This window comes from Alligator mississippiensis, chromosome 15 (assembly GCF_030867095.1).
Source record: "Alligator mississippiensis isolate rAllMis1 chromosome 15, rAllMis1, whole genome shotgun sequence".
Lineage (NCBI taxonomy): Eukaryota > Metazoa > Chordata > Crocodylia > Alligatoridae > Alligator > Alligator mississippiensis.
In genome coordinates this window covers 16011016-16027924 of record NC_081838.1, presented here as the reverse complement: position 1 = coordinate 16027924, position 16909 = coordinate 16011016, and the positions used below count along the sequence as shown (strand labels likewise).

The 16909-nt window shown below is 55.5% G+C and overlaps 2 protein-coding genes across 8 annotated transcripts; both read right to left on the bottom strand.

Annotated features, from left to right (window-relative positions):
• Positions 1 to 507: 507 nt before the first annotated feature.
• Positions 508 to 6592, bottom strand: LOC132245507 (spidroin-2-like). 3 transcript variants are annotated; one of them, XR_009457238.1, is made up of 3 exons: positions 5459 to 6591; positions 2415 to 2515; positions 508 to 1671 (listed from the first exon to the last, which is right to left on the bottom strand). XR_009457238.1 is itself a non-coding variant. In XM_059718013.1 (2 exons), the coding sequence occupies exons 1-2, from the start codon at positions 6384 to 6386 to the stop codon at positions 2472 to 2474; spliced, it is 972 nt and encodes a 323-aa protein (XP_059573996.1). In that variant the 5' UTR covers positions 6387 to 6591; the 3' UTR covers positions 508 to 2471. The 3 variants fall into 3 exon arrangements, 2 of the variants coding, with proteins under 2 accessions (XP_059573996.1, XP_059573995.1); XM_059718013.1 differs by having other exon boundaries at positions 508 to 2515; XM_059718012.1 differs by lacking the exons at positions 508 to 1671; positions 2415 to 2515 and adding an exon at positions 4435 to 4825 and having other exon boundaries at positions 5459 to 6592.
• Positions 6593 to 6777: 185 nt separating this feature from the next.
• LOC132245508 (natural killer cell receptor 2B4-like) lies at positions 6778 to 16103 on the bottom strand. Of its 5 annotated transcripts, none has more exons than XM_059718014.1 (8): positions 15972 to 16103; positions 15325 to 15639; positions 14958 to 15245; positions 11829 to 11999; positions 11439 to 11650; positions 10094 to 10401; positions 9712 to 10004; positions 6778 to 8626 (listed from the first exon to the last, which is right to left on the bottom strand). In XM_059718014.1, exons 1-5 carry the CDS (start codon positions 16027 to 16029, stop codon positions 11550 to 11552), a joined length of 933 nt encoding a protein of 310 aa, XP_059573997.1. In that variant the 5' UTR covers positions 16030 to 16103; the 3' UTR covers positions 6778 to 8626; positions 9712 to 10004; positions 10094 to 10401; positions 11439 to 11549. The 5 variants fall into 5 exon arrangements, with proteins under 5 accessions (XP_059573997.1, XP_059574000.1, XP_059573998.1 ...); XM_059718017.1 differs by having other exon boundaries at positions 6778 to 7922; XM_059718015.1 differs by having other exon boundaries at positions 6778 to 7715.
• Between the last annotated feature and the right edge of the window lie 806 nt (positions 16104 to 16909).

The following is a 16909-nucleotide window of genomic DNA, read 5'->3' as shown; positions in this document are numbered from 1 at the left end:
TTGGGGAAAGCAGGGCCCAGATACTCACCAAACACAGACACACAAAAGCAGGTGGTATCGAGACTGCAGCTATCACATCCATGAACTAGGCACTGCTATCCGACTTTATAACCTGCTCAATCTTCGGCAAGAAATTCCCAGGGTAGAAGGTGATTCTCTTGCCTATTGTGGAGGCTGTGTAGGGGTCCACGCCACTGTCCCTCTTAGCAAGTGTCACAATCTGATATGGCACCCCAGAGCCGAGTCTCACTTTCCAGGTGATTTCATCCCAACCTGAAGGGCGATTATCTGGCACTAACTCCATGCTTTTTTCTCTGTAACCCCCTCCATTTCTTTACAACCTAGCACTTCATAAAAGACTGGGAGCAGGAGAGAGCAAGGGTTTAATACATTCCTAAGCTTGCAGGGGAAATGTGGGGTAAAGTAGTTGCACTTCCCTGTCTGGTTCCAAGGGAACGCAGGGCTGGGGCAGAATTGGGCTAACACCCTGGAGAACAGGTGGATTTGGGCTTCTCACAGACCTGGATACCTGCAACCCCCTGTTGCAGCTGAGACAGTCCTTGACGGCCAACTAGCAGGTAGCTCCACTGATCACAGCCTGTGTGGAGGCCAGTAGTAGAGGGCTCCTGTAGTGAGCCACCCACTTTACTGCGCCCGGCCAAAAACGATGTGCTGAGCGTCTCCCCTGGGGTGTCTAGATCTAGCCAACTTCCTTCCTGGAGCCCACTCGCAAGCCTGGGGTAACCACTGCCACCACCCGGACTTGGGTCTTTGCTAGGACCCTGTACCACCCAGGGTACACAGACCCTGTAGACCTTGAGGGAGCTTAACCCACCGTAGGATTTTGGGGTGCTTCTATTAGCCTAAAGAATTCACAAGCAGCCTGCAGTACAGGAAGAAAGTAAGAAGCCGAGCCCACCTTAGCCAGCCTAGTAAAGTGAGCTAACAAGGCTGGTCCCTTCCCTCTTAAGCACACAAAGAATGGCATGCTGAAACAGATAGATTTATTGATCAAAGAGGGATAGGGTGAGAAAAGAATACAAAACAGCGGAATATAGAAAGAAAACCAACCTTGAGCAAAACAGTATAGGCTTGTTGCCTTTTGATATGCAAATAAACACTTAACTCTAAATTCCTAGCTAGATTTCAGATACGTTACTCACATCTACATCCAGAAGAGTCTGGAGGCCCATAGCTTGATTCAGGGACCAGATGTGTGTCTCTCAAAATGGAGTGACTCTCTTTTAGAGCTTTTATTACCTCATCATTAAGTTCCAGCCATAACCCAGTATGCTCTGACCACGGCTAATGCCAGCTGGCCAGTTTGAAAAACATCAGCACCCTCAGGAGAGGGTTCAGGGTTACACAGGACAACAGAAGAACAAGCTCTCCCACTCCCTCAGGAATTTCTCCAGCCCAGGTCACACGGCTGTCCAAGTGACCAGGTGGAAACAGCACCCAGATTTCGGGGCAGAGGGGGCTAGGCATACTCAGTGCAGGAAAGCAGACAAAGAGAGCCATTTCTTCACATCCTGATTTAAATAAGTCACCCAGCCCAGGACCCATAGTCACCCAGCTCAGCGGCATGTATCTGGGTTTTAACCTTCTGAGATTCACCCAAGTTTAGGGCTGGAAGGGACCTCCTGGGATCATCGGGTCCAGCCCCCTGCTCTAAACAGAAAAAACTGATGGGGTCAAAAAACCTCAGCAACATGTGCACCCAAAAGGCACTAAGCTCTTCCCGCCCTAGCCCCCATGCACACCCATAGGCCCAAGCAGCAGCCCCCAACCTGCAAACTCCTCCTGCGCAGAGATTTCCAAAGCTGTGAAAGCTTTTTTTTTTTCAAAATGAAAAGAGCCCAGCCAGCCCCACAATTTCCCATTTCAAATGCATTTAAAGACCCAATCCACTTCAACTGAGGCCAGGAGACATTCAGAACAGAAACCTTCAGCAGAAGCAGATGCTTCCAGGCCTGCTAGGCTGTTTGCAGGCTGCATGCCTTGTGTGTCTGTGCAGCACTTGGTATTACCCTCTCACGCCTGACACAAGGGACAGTGCTAATACCAGTGTATAGTGTCCATGTGGCTGCAACTCCCAGGAGATCCTGTGCTGGGGCAGTGCTGGAATGAAAGGCACCAGGACAAGGCCAGAGACCGTCTCTGCCTTGCAGAAACCAGCAGCCTGCGTTCACCCTTGGGTTACCCAGGGAGGTGGAGCAATCCCCATCCTTGGAGGTTTTTAAGGCCTGGCTAAACAAAGCCTTGGCTCAGGCTGGGACCGGGGCTGGGGCTGGTTCTGCTTGGAGCAGGGGGTTGGATTAGATGCGACCTCCTGAGGTCCCTTCCCACCCTCATTTTCTGTAATTCTATAAAGTCTACTGCACCAGGGGTACATGCAGGCCCTTGGCACTTACCCTGATTTTGGAAACTCAGGAGGAGACACAGCAGAATGGGACAGAGAGCTTCCGCCATCACAGCAGGCATCTGAAGGGCGAGCAGGCAGCAGGGAGTGAGGCTGGAAGGAGCCAGATGGAGACATGCGTTAGGAGGAACCAGGCTGACTTCCCCGGGTGTATCCAACAGGGAGGACGTTACTAGAATGAAGAATTGCCCCCGTGACTGACCCATGCAGATGCCCTTGCCAGGAACAGTGAAGGCATCCAGTACTGAAGCAAATCTGAGTGAACCCAAGGGATGTGGTAGCAAGGCAGAATGGGTCTGAAATCAGCTGCTTCTCAGGGTGGGGGCCCTGCCCCTGCCCTGGTACGGTGGGAGCTTGCAGAGTCATGGCTGAGAAGCATCTCCTGCACTGTAGACTGCCAGCGCAGCGGCTGCGTGCTTCCTGCCTCATGTTCCTTCTCTTTTGCAGTTGGGGACTGGCCATACAGGGTGCAGAGTGCTCACAGCAGCACCCAGAGATGTGTGAAGCTGAAGGGGAGAAAACTTCATACCAGTTTTCTCACCTCTTTAGCAGCAGATAACAGCAGAGAGATGGAGTGGAGGTGTGGTAAGTGAGGGGAAGCTCAGGTGGAGACAGGCCTCACACAGTGCTGATGCGCTCTTGGTCTCCAGGAGACATGACTGCTGCAGGACCCTTGGCTCCCAGGGTCATCATCCAAGTGCCAGGCAGAAGCAGGAGGAGCATGAGGCTGGAGCCTTCCTCCTCCTGGGAACAAGTGTGGTGGCGGCAAGTGGGGACCGCCCAGAGGTGGCTGCGGTGACAAAGGCAGCGAGAGTGGGCCAAGTGGGGAACACCCGCAGGTGGCCGCGACAGTGTTGGTGGTTAGAAGGGGCGGGGGGGAGTGGCAGTGTCAGCAGTGGTCAATCTTAGGGGGTGCACATGCCCCCACATACCCTCCCTATGCATCGCCTATGGCATCAGTGCTCCTTACTTGGAGCTGGCCCCAGCTTAGGGACAGCAGTGTCCCTGGTGACACAAGTGTCCAGGGATGGGGAGCAGCACCCTGCAAGGTCCCTGTTCCTTGGTCCATGCCCATATAAAGCCTCCCCTTGGGTGCCAGGATGGTGTCTGCAGGAGCAGCAGGGTGAGCTCCAGCAGCAGGGCAGTGTGGAGGCTTGAATGGCGGAGAAGGAGCAGGGTCCAGGGTAGGCATCCCAGGGCTGGCATCCAAGCAGGGGCAGAAGTGCTGGGGCAGACGGCAAAGTGGGCTGGGAACTCCCCTCTGCCAGGACTGGGCTGCACTTGCTGCAACAGGTCAATGGCAGGGTCCTTGGGCAATGGCCTGGCAGTGGAGGTCCTTGGCATGGGCAATTGTGATGGTGGAGCATGCCCTCAGGACTGTGATATAGCTTGATGGGGCTCTTGAGGGGATGTGAGGGAAGATTGCCCCTGGCAGGGCTCAGAGACACAGATGGTGCAGAGGAGGGAAGGTTTATTTAGAAGCTGAAGTTCCCCTTGGAACAAGGGGGTTTTGTACTTCCTGTGTCTGTGGGTCCCTCTGCCTGGCTGGTCCCTGCCCTGCACACTGTGGGCTGGGGTCTGCTGGCCATGCTAGGAAGGGGAGGATACACCTGTAGGGGGGACCCTCTGCTCCAGGGTGCCCATGGGCCTGCAGTGCCAGGGCGCTGCATCAGGGACTGGCCTTCGGCACTGGGACTTAGACCCCTGCAGACCCACCAGCTGTTTCTCCTCCGTGCTGCAGCCTTGCCCAGTCCTTCCCTCCCAGAGTGAGCAGTGATGAGGCTGGAAATAGAGCAAGGCAGTGGGTAAGAGCCAGGGGGAAGTGGCTGGTGATGCTCCACGGTGTTTGCCTTGAGGGGCAGTGGGGATGGGGACAGACCCTGGGGTCCTTCCATGGGGAGGAGGAGCCCTGCAGGGAGCTTGGGGGCTCGGCCCTCCTGCACAGAGATGGTACATGTGGCTCCCTGGGTAGCAGGGTCACAGGAAATGGACTTGGGGAGGGGGTTGGAATCTACAGGGCAGGGATTTGGAGAGGGGAAGGGGCAGCATCTAGAGTCGGGTGCCTCGTAGGGACAAACCTGGCACCCCGATACCTGTTCTCCCCACATGTGGGCTGTGCAGAGCTTCCCCACAGGGCATGTTATCTGCACAAAGGGCCTTGAGAGGCTGTTGTAGAGCTGTTGCTGGTGGAGTTTTGCACTGTGCGGGTGACATTTATCAGAAGATCTGGGTGAGAGATTTTCATGATGGATCCTTAAGCGGTTATACTGGGGTGCTCCGGGTTGCTGCAGCTGTAGATCATGTTGTTGTCTCCACTGGGGATGGTGCAGCTCAGGGCGATGTTACAGGGTCCATTTCTACAGTTGTGGGCACTGCAGTGAATCGTGGGCTGAGGCACCCGCTCTCCAGGGAGAGGAAAGGAATCAAAATGGGAGAATATGGATGGATGTGAAGGAGAAAAAATAGCACCCTGCCTTCATGCAAGCATCTCCCTGAGAGTACTGGGGGAGCAGAGCACCTCAGACCACCAGGTGACAGAGCAGACAAGAAAAAGGCCCATCAGCCCCCCCCCTCAGGTGATGCTGGGTCCCTGTAGGAGGCTCCTGAGGGGTGGAAGACCCCCGCAGGGATGTGTCCGGTGTGAGATGCCCCTGGTGACTGATATTTCTAACCAGGGTCCTTGCTCAGAAATATCCACACTCGTGAGCTCAGGAGGTGACAAGGGCGCTGCACAACATGTCTTTATTCCGACTGCAGCTGTAACGCTCAGAGCCCGGATCTGTCCAGTGCCCCCCGCTTGGCTGATGTGTGGGGAAAGCAGAGACTGCTCCCCTGGACCGGGCACAAGCACGAGTTCTCATCCTGCCCCTTCCACAGAGGGTGAACATCTCTGTGCCCTTCCCAGACCTTTCCATTAACTAGGCTGTCACAACTTGATGTAGCGGAGAGAGAGCCTCAGTGGGCAGAGACGTAAAACTCCTACATGATTGAATAATCTTTGCTACACAGTTTTAAAAAAAACAACCTAAGACTCACCATAGCCATGCAGTGTGAAATGGCTGGTAAATATGATTTTATCCGTGTTGACTCTAGCTGTGTAGGACCCCGCGTCCTCCGGCCTCAGGTCGGTGATGTGCAGTGCGAGGCCGGCGTTGGGGACACGCAGGCGGCCCCTATAGCGCCTGTCTGTGACAAGGACACTCGCGGGGTCTCCTGGTCCCGCCGATGCTAGACTCTCTGTGCCAATCGTCCAGACAGCAGTATCTAATGTCTCCCCTGCCGGGATCTCGAGAGGAAACGTGACCGTCTCCCCCGCGGTCCCGACCAGCTCTGTCGGGGCTGCGTCTGCACCAGCTCCGGACCATGCTGCACTTGCCGGGGAACAACACGGACTGAGGGCGACCCCCGCGCACACGGGCATTGCCCTGCCCAGCCCCGGGCACCCCTGTCCACACAGCCCCGCCCCGCCCCGCCCGCTCCTGCCGCTCCGGGTGCAAGGTCCCTGTCCCGGCCGGGCAGGGGCAGGTCCGAGGCTGTCGTGCCGCCGGCCCCGGCCTTTGCCCCCGGCCTCCCCCGCCGCCGGCCCTGCCCCGCTGCGGGGCTCGCCCTGCCGGGAGCTCGGCGCTGCCCGCGCCCTTCCCGGGCCCGCCCGCCCCGGCCCGGCCCGGCCCGGCCCGGCCCGGCCCGGCCGCGCTCCCCGGCCCGCGGCAGCGCCAGCAGGAGCAGGAGGAGGCGCGGGGCCCCGGCCATGCCGGGCACGGCGCTGGGCCGGCGGCTGCGGCCGCTCCGGGGAGGCGGCGGCTCCGGCCACGCTGCTCTCGGCCCGGGCCAAGCGGGAGGCGGCGGCCACGGACCCACAGCCCGCCCGGATCTGCCGGGGAACCAGCGGGCCCGGCTCGCCGGGGCCAGGGCGATGCGGCTGGGAGGACACGAGCTCCCCGCACCCAGCGCAGGGAGGAGCCATGTCCGATACGGGGCAGGGGACGGGGTGACCCCCGCGCACCCCCTGCAGCCGGCGCTGGACCCTTCCCGGGCGGGTCCCCGCTGCGGGTCAGTCCGCACAGCCCTGCGGAGGGAGGCGAAGGGCCACAGGGCCTGGGCAGCTCTCAGCACGGAGGCGATGGTTTCCTCTCCAGATCTGCCGGGCAGACAGCCCCGAGCACGGGAACAGCAGATAACACCCCAGTGCCCTGGTCCGGCCTGCATGAAAGGGGACCCGGGGTGGGGGCTGCACAGAGCCTGGCATGAAGGGAGCTGGGCACGGATAGCACGGAGGCTGAGCCCCCCTGGGTGCCGGGGTGGGTGCGAGTGGATAGGACACTGCGGGGTGGGGAGGAGGTTTGAGCTTGGCAGGGTTCAGATGCACAGAGTAAAGATTTATTCAGAGATCACATATATATATATTTTTAAACACACACACTCTCTCTCTCTCTCTCTCTTATATATACATATACATCATCTAGCAAACCTTTTTCACACACTTTAAACCACATTAAATCCTGTGTGCCTGTTACAATGAACACACCTGTGCACCCACGCTCCCGCTCACCACTCTGCAATCCTTTCCCTATTTCAATTGCAGTCTCTTAGTCCTAGTCCCCATTCCAGGGTTTACATTCACAGTTCACTCCCTGTCATAGTCACTGTTGCTTCTGGTGCTGCTAACACTGCTGCTGTTATTGTCGCTGTCTCCTGGTCCAGTTGTCTTGCTGTCCTTTTCCTTCTCCCTGTCCGCTCCCTCTTTCGGGAGTCCTTGAAGAGCCTGTGCCAAGTGTCTCTTTGCCAGGTGGAGTTGGCTGTATATTCTCCGTCCTCTCCCACCAATTTCTGGTAGTAGGATTGGAGTTCACACAGGAACATGTTAACACAGTGTTTCCTCGAGGGTTTTGTGTCTATACATCAGGAGGTTCCTGCATTTCCACAGGGCATTCCTGATGCAGGACGTGAACTGGCTGAAGCAGGTTGTTGGGGTCCCTTGGTGTTTAGTCAGGTGTCCGTACAACACTGCCTCCCTTGTCATCAGCCTGACTCCTGTCACCTTTTCACAGAGCTGGTTTACCTTTTTCCACACCCCCTTGGCATACGGGCAGAGTCATAGCAGGTGATCAATGGTCTCTGTTGCACTTTGGCAGATATGGCTGGGGCAGCTGGGTCGAGTCCCTTGCCCCTCTCTGTGTTTCCATGCCCACATGGCTTGGCAATCGTCATTAGGGAGCAGCTCCATGGTCGATAGCATACCTCTGGCTCTGACCGCCTTCTGTATCTTCTTGTGCCAGCTGTCCCGCAGGGCTCCCTGCCCCAGAGAGAAGCAATGTTGGCAGCTCTGTAGGGTGAACCCCAGCAGGGCCCAGCTCTCCCATGGGCCAGGGAGATGGAGATGGAAGGACATAAGCTCCCCACACCAGACACCAGTCCCAGAGCAGTGCAAGAAGCCCAGTTTACTGCGCCACCTTCTCTTTCAGCTTTGGACACCTCTGTGCTGATATGGGGCAAGCTGTCTCTGCCAAGGCAGGTTCAGACACTGGCATCAAGAACAAGGCACCACACCCCAAGCACCAGGGATTGGAGATTTGTCCTTGCTGGGGCAACTCCTAGGTCCTGGGCCACTGGGATCCCCCCACACCCAGCAGCACCACTCAGTGCAGATGGTGGAAAGGGGCAACTCTTGCAGTTTTGGGGCCATTCTTGGATCCATCAAGTGGCTGTACTCCTGGGTCCTGAGACTTCACTGAGCTGTGCTCAAGCAGGGGCCACCCCCAGGCAGCAGCCTGGTGGTGTCTGTGGGTACCTGAGCCCAGCTGGTCCCTACCCTGCAGGCTGGGTGCTGGGGTCTGCTGGCTCTGCTGGGTAGGGGATGAAGCAGCCATGGGGGGACCCTCTGCTCCAGGATGCCCATGTGTCCACTGTACCAGAGCACAGCATCAAGGACTGGCCTCCGGTGCTGGGACTTGGGCCCCTGCAGACCCACCGGCTGCTTCTGTGGTTGCAGTTGGCCTGGGACAGGAACCTCATGGAAGCTGCAGGCCAATGCCTTGTTCGGGCCCTCCCTCCCAGAGGGGAGCAGGGCTTGGTGGCTGGGCCCTGCTTAGTCCCATTTTGGCTGCTTGCCAGCCATGATGTGCACTGCCACGGCCCTGGTGATCAGCGCCCCCAGCACCAACAGCAGGATGAGCCCCTTGGCCTGGCAGTAGGACAGCAACGAGGCTGGAACAGAGCACGACAGCGGGTCAGAGCCGGGGGAGCAATCAGCCTGTGTTAGGGCTGGGGTCCCTCCCTGGCTGCACCTGGGCAGGAGCGGGCAGTACCAGGGAGGGGGAGCCCTGGGCTGCGAAGAATGCAAGCCAGAGCGGGACGTGCCTATTGGGGTTGGGGCTCTAGAGTGGGGCAGTCCCAGTGCCTGACACCAAGTGTCTCGCAGCACCACTCGGAGCAGAGGAAACTCTCTTTACTGTAAGTACCACAATGGGGAAATGGTAGTGAGCTCAGGCCCCGGTTTCCACAGAGCTGTGGGGAAGTGGTGCGCAAGTGGCAGCTGAGCCGGCCATCACGAGACCAAGCAGTCACAACACAGCTGGGCCCTCTCGGTATGTATCCAGTTGTTTTCATGCAGCTGCTGCCAGGACTCGGGCTACAGGTCATCCCCGTGTATTCCTGTGTGGCTGGGTTAAAGGTCAGCCCAGTGCATCCTAGGCTGGGGGTGCATGCTGTGGGTCAGGAGTAAGGGGTCCCATGGGACAGTGGGGGGATGGGGGGCTATGGTTTTGGAGTGAGGAACACCAAGCTCAGCAGAGGGAGAGTTGCAGGTTGGGAGTGAAGGGCAATGGGCTGTGTGGGGAGTGTGGCTCTGGACTGAGGGTCATCATGGCTGCTTGCCAGCCTGGGGAGCCATGACTGGTCTACAGGTCCATCCAATGAATTCCTACAGTGGGTCAACCTGTTGTCCAGTGCTATCAACATCAGAATTACCTTGCCTGTACAAGTGGAGAAATGGAGGCATGGAATAACTATGGGCCATCACTTGACAGTATTTAGGTGCTTAATGCCCTTTATATCCATATAAGTGAAGTGTCTAAATACCTTCTGAGGCCCAGCCCTAAGTGTCTGGCCCATGAGCATGCAAAGCTTGGGAGCAGGGAGGTGCAAGTCTCCAGTGAATATTGTTCTCTGGGTTTCTGGAGACAAGAACTTGCTTCCAACAGGAAGCTCGTTTCTGCTTTGGGGTGACTCAAACAGGCCCTCAGACCAGACAGGGACAACCCCTAGTCAAGTTCCTACTAAGGGACATTTACCTGTGGCTGGGAAGTTGCACAGCGGTTTGACATGGATGGTGGCCGTGCCCCAGCTGGCTGCATTGCTGACGTTGCAGTGATAGAAGGTGTCATTGCTGCCCACAATGATCTCCAGCTGCAGCTGGGATTGATGCCCCGGGAGCTGCTGGTCCTCTCTGGCTGGGCTCCAGGATGCACCTCGGGACCAGCTGCAGGTGTCTCGGCATCCTGCACCTGGCAGGACAGGGTAACATTTTACCATCCAAGCTCTGGGTGAGCAGAGAGTGCTGTGAGGTTGGGCTGCCAAACTCAGTCTGGAAGGAGAAGTCCTAGTGAGAGGAGCTGAGGGTGGTGAGTGCCCCCGAATAGGTCAGACTGGGGGGAAGCAGGGCCAGATACTCACCAAACACAGACACATGGAAGCAGGTGGTATCGAGACTGCCGGATGCAGATGTCACATCCATAAAATAGATACCACTGTCTGACTTCTTAACCAGCTCAATCTCCAGTGAGAGATTCTCAGGATGGAAGATGATTCTCTTGCCTAGCGGGGAAGGTGTGTTGAGGTCCACACGACTGTCCCTCTTAGACATTGTCACAATTCAATAATACCCTCCAGAGCTGAGTATCACTTTCCAGGTGATTTCATCCCAACCAGACAGTTGATTTCCCCTGTAGCTGCAGCCACTTCAATTTCTCTACAGTTCAGTACTTGAGAAAAGACAGGGAGCAGGAGAGAGCAAGGGGTTAATACATTCCTAAACCCAGGGGAGGAACATGGGGTAAAGTAGTTGCACTTCCCGGCCTGGCTCCAAGGGAACTCAGAGCCAGGGGCAGGGCTGGGCTGCCAGCCTGGACAACACGTGGAACTGGGCTTCCCACAGACCTGGATACATACAACCCCGCCATCGGGGCTGAGACAGCCCTTGATGAACAACTCCACCAAGCTGCTCCAACAAGCACAACCCCCTTTAAGTAACAGTCATGCAGCCCATTCCCTTGGTGCTGTCCAGCGGTGTGTTTGAGGGGTTTTAACCTTCTGAAACACTAAGTTCTGCCCTATTCCCCCTGCCCACCCCATGCACCCTACAGACCAAAGCAGCAGCCCCCCACCCGCAAACTCTTCCTACACAGAGATTTCCAAAGCTGCAAAAGCTTCTTTCTAAAAGGCAAGGCCCCCACCCTCCATCCACCCATCACAATTTTCCATTGTGAGCACATGTAAAGACACAAAACTTTTCTATCCAGTTCTGGGAGACATTCAGCACAGAAACCTTCAGAGGACAAGCAGATGCTTCCAAGCCTGCTAGGCTGTTTGCAGGCTGCATGCCTTGTGTTTCTGTGCAGTACTCGGTGTTATCCCCTCACTCCTGGCACAAGGGACAGTGCTAATACTCCTGTAAGTGCCCATGTGGCTGTGCTCCCAGGAGCTCCCGTGCTGGGGCAGCGCCAGAATGAACAGCAGCATGGCAATACCAGAGACAGTCCCTGCCTTGCAGAAACCAGCAGCCTGCACTCACTCCAGGGTCACCCGGAGGGGTGGTGCAATCTCCATCCCTGGAGGTTTGGAAATAGCAATCTCCATCCTTGGAGGCTAGACAAAACCTTGGCTGGGATGATGTAGCTGGGGCTGGTCCTGCTTTGAGCAGGGCATTGGACTTGATAAGGTCCCTTCACACCCTCATTTTCAGTGATTCCAAAACCTTTCCTGGCTGGACCAGGGGTAAATGCAGCCCCTTGACACTTACCCTGACCTTGGAAATGCAGGAGGAGGCACAGCACGAAGGGACAGAGAGCTTCCTCCATCATGGCAGGCATCTGAAGTGCGAGCAGGCAGCGGGGAGCAAGACTGGAAGGAGTCAGAGACTTGAGTAAGGAAGAACCAGGCTGATTTCCCCATGGAGGGCTCCATCCTGCGGACCCCAAGTGCCCGCAGGTGCATTCAACCAGGAGGATGTTACTGGAATGCAAAATTGCTCCTGGGGAGACTGACCCATGCAAACGCCCTTGCCAGGAACAGTGAAGGCATCAAGTATTGAAACAGATCTGAGTGAGCTGGAGGGATGTGGTTGCAAGCCAGGATGGGTGTGACTGTACAGCGTGTTCGGGGGGGGGGGCACGGAGGGCTCTGCTCTTACCCTGGTACAGTGGGAGCTTGCAGAAACATGACTGAGAGGCATCCTCCACACCGCAGACACTTCCAGCACAGTGGCCACATGCTTCCTGCCTCACGTTCCTACTTCTCTGCAGTTGGGCAGTGGCCATACAGGGTGCAGAGTGCTCACAGCAGTGCTGAGAAATGTGTAAAGCTGCAGAGGAGAAAACCTCATACCGGTTCTGTCACCACTTTAACAGGAAATACCGGCACAGAGACTGGAGGGGAGGTGGGGGGAGGGAGCTGGAGGACAGAGAGAGACTCCCAGAGCCTACAGCTGCACCGCGAGGTGAAGGGGAACATTGCTCTTGGCACCCATGGCATGAGAGCACCCTGAGGGACCTTCCCTGCAATGCCTTTTCCATGGGCCTTATTGCTACTCTCTTGGTCGGGAAGTTTTAAGAGACCCAGCACTAAGGGACTACGTATGGGTGAAGGGAGGGTGTGCAGGGGCACAGGGGAGTGGGTGCATTTATTGTAACAGCAACGCAGGTTTCTTAATGCAGTTTAAGATGTGCAATGGAAAGTTTATGATAGAGGATGTGTATATAGAACTCTCTCTCTCTATATAGAAATATATTTTATTAAAAAAAAATTCAGCACACCCTGCTGCCATGGAGCTATCAGGACAGGGTTTCCAGGCAAGCGCTTTCCGGCTCCAGACAGGCATCACACAGCCCTGAAATCTGCATTGAGCCAGCAAGACACTGGGAATATGGATGGGCCTGGACCTTCAAGGCTGCAGTAACAGCTATCATCATCCTTGTTACCATCCTCCTCCTCTCTGGAGGTTGAGACACTGCCACAGCATGGGAGAGGCTTCCAGTGTGGGAACTCAGGACTTCGAGGGAAATACCTGAGTGACTGAGATGAATTCTCAAGCGATTTAACATTGATAATGGCAGTGATGGGAATGATAATGTCACAGTGCTCTAGGACTTCCTTCTCTAGGGTCTCCCTCCCTACCTTGCTTGACTCTGTTCTTGCAGAAGTGCATGCATCTCAGCTGTCACCTGGTCCACATGATGATAGCATCCATGTGCCACCCCAGAGCTGCTTCCCTTCACAACACAGCACAGCCATTCCTATCCTGCAACTGGGGCCTAGCTCCAGCAGACAACTGGCCCTGGTTTCTTGCTATTTTACCTTGTAATGAAGTGCTACTTACCTTTAGCCTGGAAAAGTAGCAGTCAGAGAAGGGCAAGTGGTAGGGCTCTCATCTTCTTGGCAGTGAGCAATGGAGCCGGAGGGTGAGCACAACATAATCAGTTCCTATGGTGGTTATCCGAGTTTGCATGGGCAAAGAGCTGGCAGGGCTAGGTTAAGGTTTGCTGGGGGGTGGGGAGGCAGTGAATGCCCCTGATATTGGGATGACAAGCAAGGAAATAAAGCCACAGCTACCTTGCTTTTTCTTCTTGGTGTGTGGTAAATCTGCAGATAACAGAGTCTAGCTCCAGAGAGCACGAGACTGGGGTTTACAGGAAAGAAGGTTCCACCTTTCACAAAGAAAGCAATCACGTGGAAAAAAGGGGGCAGTTGTTTTTGAAACCCTACATTTTAATATAAGTAGAGAGAACTGAATGAAACCAAGGGCATTTCCTACTTTTCTGGGCTTTTAGGAAACTGATCAACCTAAAAGCTGGTCAAAAATGGAAAGAAAAATAATCCTAGAGGTTTCTGATTTTCACAGGGAACATTTTGATGAAAACAATCAACCAAAACCTTTTTATATGGGAGCAGCCAGCAGAAAAGAATATCAGCTGTGGTAGAAATATCAGAAACTCAGCAATGGGTTATTTCTGGTTTTCAGGAGTCAAAATATGGAAGGCTTTAATCGTAGAAGGCAAAACAAGCCAAGATTAATAATAACAATCACCGTCATTATCATCATCACCATCACCACTGCTATCTTCATCATCACCACCACTATCATCATCATCCTCACTACCACCACAGTCACCACCATCATCACCACCACCACCATTATAATCATCATCATCTTCTTCATCACTACCACCACCATCACCATTATCATCATCTTCACCACCACCATCATCATGGGTGTTCTTTCAGTTTTTATGAAGTGGAAAAAAAAATGAATTTTTTTGCAGAGAATTTGGAAAATCCCAATGAAAATGTTCATCTCAGCATTCAGTAAAAAAAATAAAATAAAAATCTGATGGAAACTTTTCACCCAGGTCCAGTCCAACACAGCCCTGGGGGTCCCTGGCTTAGCCAAGGAGATGCCCCAGCATACGGCACTTCCACAAAAGGGGCCCAAGTAACAGGAGTGCAGCGCACGGGGAGGGCGAGGCAGGCAGGGCTGGGGCAGAGCTGGTCTCCTGTTCATTTCCCTGGGAACCAGCTCCCGAGAGACCTGGCAGGCAGATCGCCCGGGGCTGGGAACTCCCCCACAACATAGTTTTGGGGGCAGTTTTTCCCTGCAGACACAGCAGAGGATCTTATGCTCCCAAGTCCCAGGCTCCAGACTTTCCCGACCCACCAGGAACCAGGCACCTGCAGGGATTTCGGGCCACATCTACGCCCTTTCCCAGCATGCCCCATGGCACTATGCTCCAGCACAACCTGCTCCTGCTCCCTCCGCATGGACCAGCCCAGGAAGGAGGTGGCAAGGCCGTGCCGAGGGCGCCCCCACGCCACTGCTCTGGCGCACGGCTTTGCTGCATCTATCTGGGCTTGGCGTGTGCAGGGGGAGGGGGACGCAGGACGTGCTTGAGTGGTGCCCTTGTGTGGCTGGGAGAGGGTGTAGACCTGCAATGAGTCTCCCTACTTCCAGGCAGACCAGTCAGCATCCCTGGTTATGGGACAGCCCACCCAGGGGGACTGCCCCAGTGCTGGGGAAATGGTGCTTCCAGCTCTGCGGCTTCTAACTAGGTTCCCCAAGGCCAGAGACCCAGCCCCACCAGTCTGCCAGGCTCTCAGATGAACCAGACCAGGATGGAGGCTGGGGCACCTAAAGCATCCTCATGGATGCTAGGCCCCTTCCTCTGGTTTCATTCAGGTCAGGCTCACGAACCAGCTCCATAGGACCCAGGAAGATGCTAAACATCCCTGTCCCCACTCATATGTCTGGTGCAAAGGGGGCACTTACCTGTGTAGTTGCACAGCGGTTCGACATCGATGGTGGCCGTGCCCCAGCTGATGGCATTGCTGACATTGCAGTGATAGAAGGTGTTGTTCCCGCTTTTAGTGATCTCCAGGTGCAGATCGGCTTGATGCTCTTGGAGCAAATGGTCCTCTGGGGCTGGGTGTGAAGATATGCCTCGAGACCAGCTGTAGGTGACCCAGGCAGCTTTGGGCACCAAGCAGGACAGGGTAAGGTAGCACCGTCCACACTCCTGGGAAGTAGATGCCTTGATCTTGGGCTGCCGGACACGGTCTGGAAGGAGAAGTCCCAGTGAGAGGGGCTGGGTGCCTCGGGGGTGAAGGTGGGGGGAAAGCGGCACCCCCAGACTCACCAAGCACAAACAGACGAAAATATTTGGTGACACTAGAGCCATTCTTCAGCGTCAGGTCCATGGAGTAGAGGCCACTTTCTTTCTCCGTGACCGAGTTAATCTGCAGCGAGAGATTCCCAGGGTAGAAAGAGACTCTGTCAGCAAAGGTCAGTAATGGATTGGCCGAGGTGCTGTTCTGATCATGTCTGAGGATCCAGTGGGTCTGTGAACTGAATTTCATTATCCAGTTGATTGCCACCCAGGATGACGGCCATGTCTTTGGCTGCAGCTGAACCGTCTCCCCAACAGCCACCACCACTTTTACTTCTTGACAACCTGGGGGTTCAGAAGGGCAAGGAGGAGAGAAGGGTTAGCAAATTCTACAGCTTGTTAGAGAAATACAGGTTGCCACACACTTCTCTCGGGTGCAAAGGGCACTTAGAGGCAAGCCGTGTCTTGCATTTTCTACAGAACGAGTAGAAAACATGCATTTCCCTGGAAGCTCCTGCTGCTTTTCGATATCCCTCATCCATGGCCCAGTGCTCCCCTCTGCAAAACACGGCACAAACACAGCTCCCAAAGACAGTCTCTGCTCCAAAGACCCCCCTCTCTCATGCCTGAGCTCGCCCCAGGCTGCACCCAGGGAAGAGCAGCCCCTTGTCACTCACCTCCAGCTTGGAGGAGCAGAAGGAGGGAGAGCAGGAGGGGTCCAAGAGCCCGCATCATCCCGGCTGAGCCACGCAGGGCAGGTGAGTGCAGACCAGGCGGTAGAGAGTAAGGTTATGTGGCCAGGCTGAGGAAGTCAGATCAAGAAATGATGAATAAGGAGGAACTAGGCTTAGTTCCCTCTTGAGGGTTCAATCCTGCAGGTCCTGAGCTCCCGACAAGTGCAAGCAACCCTGCATAAAGCAGGGGAGTGGTGGTTTGAGCAGGGCTGGGTTGTGGCTCCATCATCCAGCAGCAGAGGAAGTGTGAGAAGAGGCCCAGGGCAGTGTGACCGGATGCTGGGTCTCCCTTCCAGCACCCTCATGCCCTGATCCTGCTGGGGCATGGGAAAACCCTGACTCAGGGGTACCACATGCAACATAGAAACCCCCTCCCAATGCAGCCGGCTGGCACTTTTTCCTGGTCCATTCATGGTTGCACAACGGGGAATGGGCAGAGAAGTGCAATGACAGGGCGAAACTGCATGCAGCAAATATCTTTACTGGAAATTTGCTGCACGGGAATAAGGAAGAGGGCAGATTGGGGGATGGAAGAGGTTAAAGGAGGACAGGGTGGTTAATACTGCTATCCCCAGGCAGCTAAGTCAGGATCCATAGGACTGCCCACCCTTTCCCACTCCTTCGCCTTGCTCCAAGCCGGGACAGGAGCCAGCCTCAGCCCCGGCATAGCCAAGAGCTTTCTGCGCTGACCTAGTGCAGTACATGCTATTCCTGTTGTTGTTACCTGTGTGATGGCCCCAGGGCCAGGTCGGCCACTGTCACAAAGGCACCTATTGCACCTGATGCATGAGACAAACACGGACCCTAGGGTTGATCTTACATCAAAGTGCCACTGCTCGTGCCTGCCAATCCAGTGCGGATGAGTTATGTACCAGCCATAG